Genomic DNA, 5,060 nt, shown 5'->3' on the forward strand with positions numbered 1-5,060 from the left:
GTCTCCAAGGGGACACACACAGTAGCTTCTTGCCACGCTCACCCTCACATATGGTGAACTCGTCACCGTCAGCCGCCCTCGATCCTCTGTCTGCCTGGAGGGCAAGCCACCGAGCGGGAGGTCTGGGCACTGTGACGAGAGCTTGTCACAGCATGGTAACCCGGTGTACGTATAAGGACAGCTGAGACCGAGTCACTCGTCACAGCCGAAGGTGGAAACCGTGGATGATGGATAAACAGAAGCCGGTCCACGGGTCCACTGGGGCATTCAGCCTCGTGGGGACTGCGTGCTCATGTCCCGCACGTCCACGTGCCGAAGCCCCAGCCGCCAGCGCGATGGTGTTAGGAGGCGGGGCCTGCGGGAGGTGGCGAGGGCGAGCTCAGGTCAGGTGGGTGGAGCCCCCGCCATGGGATCGGTGCCCTCAGGAGAAGGAAGAGATCGTGGTCGCCGTGAGGAGGGCACAGCAAGAAGCCGGCAGTCTGCGAAGCAGGAAGTGGCCCTCGCCAGACACCGATCTGTCGGCACCGCGACCCCAGACTTCCTGGCCTCCAGAACTGCGAGAAATAAGCATCTACGTTTAAGCTCCCGGTCCGTGCTGTTCTGTGATCGCGGCCTGGGCTGGCTAAGACAGGACGGCGGCCACGCCACGGACGAACCTGAAGACATGATGCTGAGCAAAATGAGCCCGTCACAGGAGGATGAATGTTCTAAGCTTTGCTTACGTGAGGCGCCCGGCAGAATCAAGTCCAGAGACAGAACGTAGGGTGATGGGAGCCAGGGGCTGGGGCGGGCTGGGGCGTCAGCGTCCAACGGGACAGTCTCTGCTGGGGGATAGGAGACACTCTGGAGGTGGGTGGTGGCGAAGGTCGTACAACGATGCGAATGCACTTGGTGCCACCAAATCGTACGCTTAAAAATGGTTAACAGGGTAAATTTCAGATGTGTATATATTATCACAATGAAAAACAGGTCAGAGGAAATGTATCGATACGGCGTTTAGCGGTGAGGTTGCGAACAGCTTTGTACGGTGACAGGGTCCTCGCCAAAATGTTCGTCTAAAATGAGGGAAGTGGAGAGACACCCCCTTGCAGAAGCCCCCCAGACACAGGAGCTGACGGCTGGCTAGCCAGCAGGCACCCACGGGGCTCAGGAGCAGGCCCGTGCCAGGGGCGGTCGGCCCCGCCCCAGATGCGGCTTCTCGGCTGAGAAGAAGCAAGACCTTCACGCTCGTACCCTCTGCTTTATCCCCCAGGTGTAAGCGGCACCAGAAGTGACTCCGCCGGCCGAGGCCCCCGTGCACGGAGGGAAGGAAGGACGCTGTCTCCTAATCGGTACCATACCCATCAGGTCCAGTGCTTTTCTCATTTTCTAGCCACAAGCACTTGCACGTGGCAGCCACACCAAGGACGGTGCATTAGCAGTGACTGGCTCAGGTCACAGACCTCCCCGCCCGACCCCAGCCCTGTGCAAAAGCCACCAGAGAATACATAAGTGAACGAGCGTGGCTGTGGTCCAGTGCAGTTTTATATGTAAATGAGCGGGTGTGGCCGCCTTCCAATACAGATGTATGTAAATGAACGGGCGTGGCTACATTCCAATACAGCTTTGTGTGTAAATGAATGGGCATGGCCATACTCCAGTACAGATTTGTATGTAAATGCATGAGCGTGGCTGCATCACAGCAGAGTTTTATATGTAAATGATGGGCGTGGCTGCATCGCAGCTTTGTGTGTAAATGAATGGGCGTGGCCACATTTGCAGCACAGTTTTGTATGTAAATGAATGGGCGTGGCCACATTCCAGCACAGATTTGTGTGTAAATGAATGGGCGTGGCCACATTCCAGTACAGATTTGTATGTTAATGAATGGGCATGGCCATCTCCAGTACAGATTTGTATGTAAATGAATGAGCATGGCCACATTCCAGTACAGATTTGCATGTAAATGATGGGCGTGGCTGCATCGCAGCACAGTTTTATATGTAAATGATGGGCGTGGCTGCATCGCAGCTTTGTGTGTAAATGAATGGGCGTGGCTACACTCCAGCGCAGCTTTGCATGTAAGTGAATGGGCGTGGCCGCATTGCAGCACAGTTTTGTATGTAAATGAATGGGCGTGGCCACATTCCAGTACACACAGGTTTGTGTGTAAGTGAATGGGCGTGGCCACATTATAGCATAGCTTTGTATGTAAATGAATAGGCGTGGCTGCATTCCAGTACAACCTCTATTTACAAACATAGGTGGTGGACCACTCTGGGCCCATGGGCCATAATTTGCCGACGCCTTGTCTTTGCAAACACAGGGATGTATTTGCAGTTTTCCAGTCAAGACCGGTTACCCACCAGCGCTGGTTCACGGGTGTGTCACCCTCGCATGCCACGTGCTGGTCACTCTTCCCCAGCAGCTGGCTGGGACAGCCTGTGGTCACGCTGCGGGATGCCCTCTGCGTCCTACTAACTGGGGTCGCTGCGCCGAGGAAAGCTGACTTCTTTATGAATTTTGTTGGGTGGTGGGACTGTGCCGGCGGTGATTCCCGGAGAGATGGCAGAGATTCCAGGGAGGGGAGCGAGCTGAGGGCTCACGGGTGAGGCGAGCTGGGGCAGAGCGGGCAGCACGACGGCTTTGCGGGTGTTACACGTCTGCACGACTTGGAAGAGGGTTTGAGATCTAGAAGCTTCCCGTTGATCTCTCTAAGTGCACTTGGTGTTTGATTTTTAGAATGCAGTCTAGTCTTCTTTTCACTCATTTGTCATCGGAATTGACGGCATGTAAGGCCGGAAGCGCTGGACTTGGCAATGGCCCCGTCTCTCATACAGCACGTACGATATCAGAGGGACGATATCCGAGTTTGACTTTTAATATTTAATGTCTTACATGAAGAATCAGGCGGTTGTCCCAAACCAGCCAAAACTATGTCACAGCAGCAAACGGTCCCTCCCCTCCACCGGGTGTCCACGTGTGTCCCCCAGCACGTGCGTCCACGTGTGTCCCACGGCCATCACCATGTTTCTCTCCTCTCCTGCAGGTGGATGGTTTCCAGCCTGCTCCCCAACCCCTCCTCGGCTGAGAGCTGGGCAGCCCTCCTACATGATCACATGACTCTTGATATGGACGCAGTCCTGTCAGACTTTGTTCGGTCCACGGGGGCAGAACCTGGTCTGGCCAGAGATCTTCTGGAAGGTAAGCCGCTCCTCACCCTCGCGGCCCCGTCTCGGCCTAGCCCCCTGCCACCCGGTGACGAAAGATAAGCTTTCTCTTACCTGACAACGGCGGCACCTGTAAACGAAGGTGATAACGATGAAATTATTTTTGTTACCTTGACTTCATTTTGGGTATGGAACAAATCACTCAGCTCTACAGCAAACACGCAGAAGGCATTAGCTCGGTTTTGCTTTGCATTAAAGCTTCTAGATAATGAGTCAACATTTATCGGCAATTACTTTTTCTGAAAGAAAATATATTCACTAGAGCAGACATTCTAGAGCATTACAGAAAACACTTTTAGTGGAGACCTCAGATTCTTGTCTCTCTCTTAGCCGAGACGGAAATCTTTAGCACAAAGTTTTTGGTAAAAAACAAAAACCAAAAAAAACAAAGAATACCTTCTAAATACCTTGTAAAATCGGTGGTAATAATTCATAAGCTTGAAGACAAAATTCTTCCTCGACCTGTTAGAGAAGGTATCATTTGCTACATAGTACACACATAGAATGATTCCAGATATTCATTCACCTATAATCATAATAGACTAACAGTTAAGGTTTAATTTCTGTCTCACTCTTCAAAATGGATTCGCTTTGTATATTTTTTAATTTTTCATAGGTGCTAGCGTAGAGAGGAGAGAGAATGGCCAGCCCTGTTTTTCTTCCAATCTGTGAAATCAGTCTAGCCATACATTTAGGCCTTTTTTAATTCTCTCGTAAACATTTTATAGTTTTTAGAATATATGTTATAGTTCGTTAGCTTTGTATCTACGGGATTTTTTTTGAACTATTATGAATGGTATTTTTTTTTTAATTTCAGTTTCTAATTGTTCATTGCGAGGATAGAGAAATATAATCGATTTTTGTGCATGGCCCTTGTACCCCGCCATCTTGCTAAAGTCAATTATCTGTTGTCGGGTGTGTGTATGCACGCCCACCTTCATGCGTGTGTGCGTGCACGTGTGCGTGTGAGTGCGTGCGTGTGTGTGTGTGTGTGTGTGTGTGTTCCTTGGGATTTTCTGCGTGGACGACCGTGTTGTCTGTGAACGTGGAGAGTTTTGTTCTCTCGTTCCAATGTTCATGCCTTTTGATTTTCCCGACTCGTTGCGCTAACTAGGACTCCCGGTGAGAGGCTGGATTTGAGGGGGCCTCGTTCGTGGTCGCGGGGGGAAGACGCTCAGCCTCGCCCCGAGGTCCAGACGCCTCTGGCAGGTGGAACAGACTCCTAGTCCTGGCTCGCTGCGCGTTTTATGGTGAACACGTGTCAGGTGTTTTCAGATGCATTTTCTACATCAATCGATAGGATCAAGTCAGTTGATACATATCTTCTTTAAACTGCTAATATAGTAGGTCACCTTGACTGCTTTCTAATAATAAACCAGTCTTCCACCATATTTATTTACGGATTTTTCTGCTGCACATTTTTCTCCCCTCCTCTGGGACTCGCGAGACGGGTTCCAGAGTGTGTTTTGGTCCCACAGGGATCAACAGCTTCGTCCGCCTTCTTCAGCCTGTTTTCTGTCTGTCGTTCAGACGGATTTCTGTCGATCCGTTTATAAACATACCGACCCGTCCTCTGAGCCCATCCAGTGAGTTTTGCTTTTTATGGGGGGAGGAGGTTGAGTTTTTTTTTTATTTCTAACATTTCCACTTGATTCTTTACACCTTCTGTTTCTTCGCTGAGACTTTCTAGAGTTTTCAAGAGTGTTCTCTCCTACTTGGAAAGTATTTCTAATAATGCTTTAAAGCGTTTGTCACGTGATTCCGATATCAGTTTTATCCCAGCATCGCTGTCAAGATTTCTCTGTTCGTTGGTGTTGATTCGGGGTTGTTTGGTTTGTTTGTTTGGATTTC

At 50.4% G+C, this 5,060-nt stretch overlaps 1 protein-coding gene across 1 annotated transcript in view; it reads left to right on the forward strand.

Moving 5' to 3' along the window:
* The first annotated feature begins 1,285 nt into the window (after positions 1-1,285).
* Positions 1,286-5,060, forward strand: part of LOC111731221 (OTU domain-containing protein 7A-like) — a 68,011-nt gene continuing 64,236 nt past the window's right edge. The window contains exons 1-2 of the mRNA XM_023522692.1: positions 1,286-1,347; positions 3,029-3,183. Coding sequence (XP_023378460.1) covers positions 3,033-3,183 — 151 coding nt within the window. The 5' untranslated portion in view covers positions 1,286-1,347; positions 3,029-3,032. The remainder of the gene's footprint in view (positions 1,348-3,028; positions 3,184-5,060) is intronic.

Source organism: Pteropus vampyrus, unplaced genomic scaffold (genome assembly GCF_000151845.1).
Source record: "Pteropus vampyrus isolate Shadow unplaced genomic scaffold, Pvam_2.0 Scaffold355, whole genome shotgun sequence".
NCBI lineage: Eukaryota > Metazoa > Chordata > Mammalia > Chiroptera > Pteropodidae > Pteropus > Pteropus vampyrus.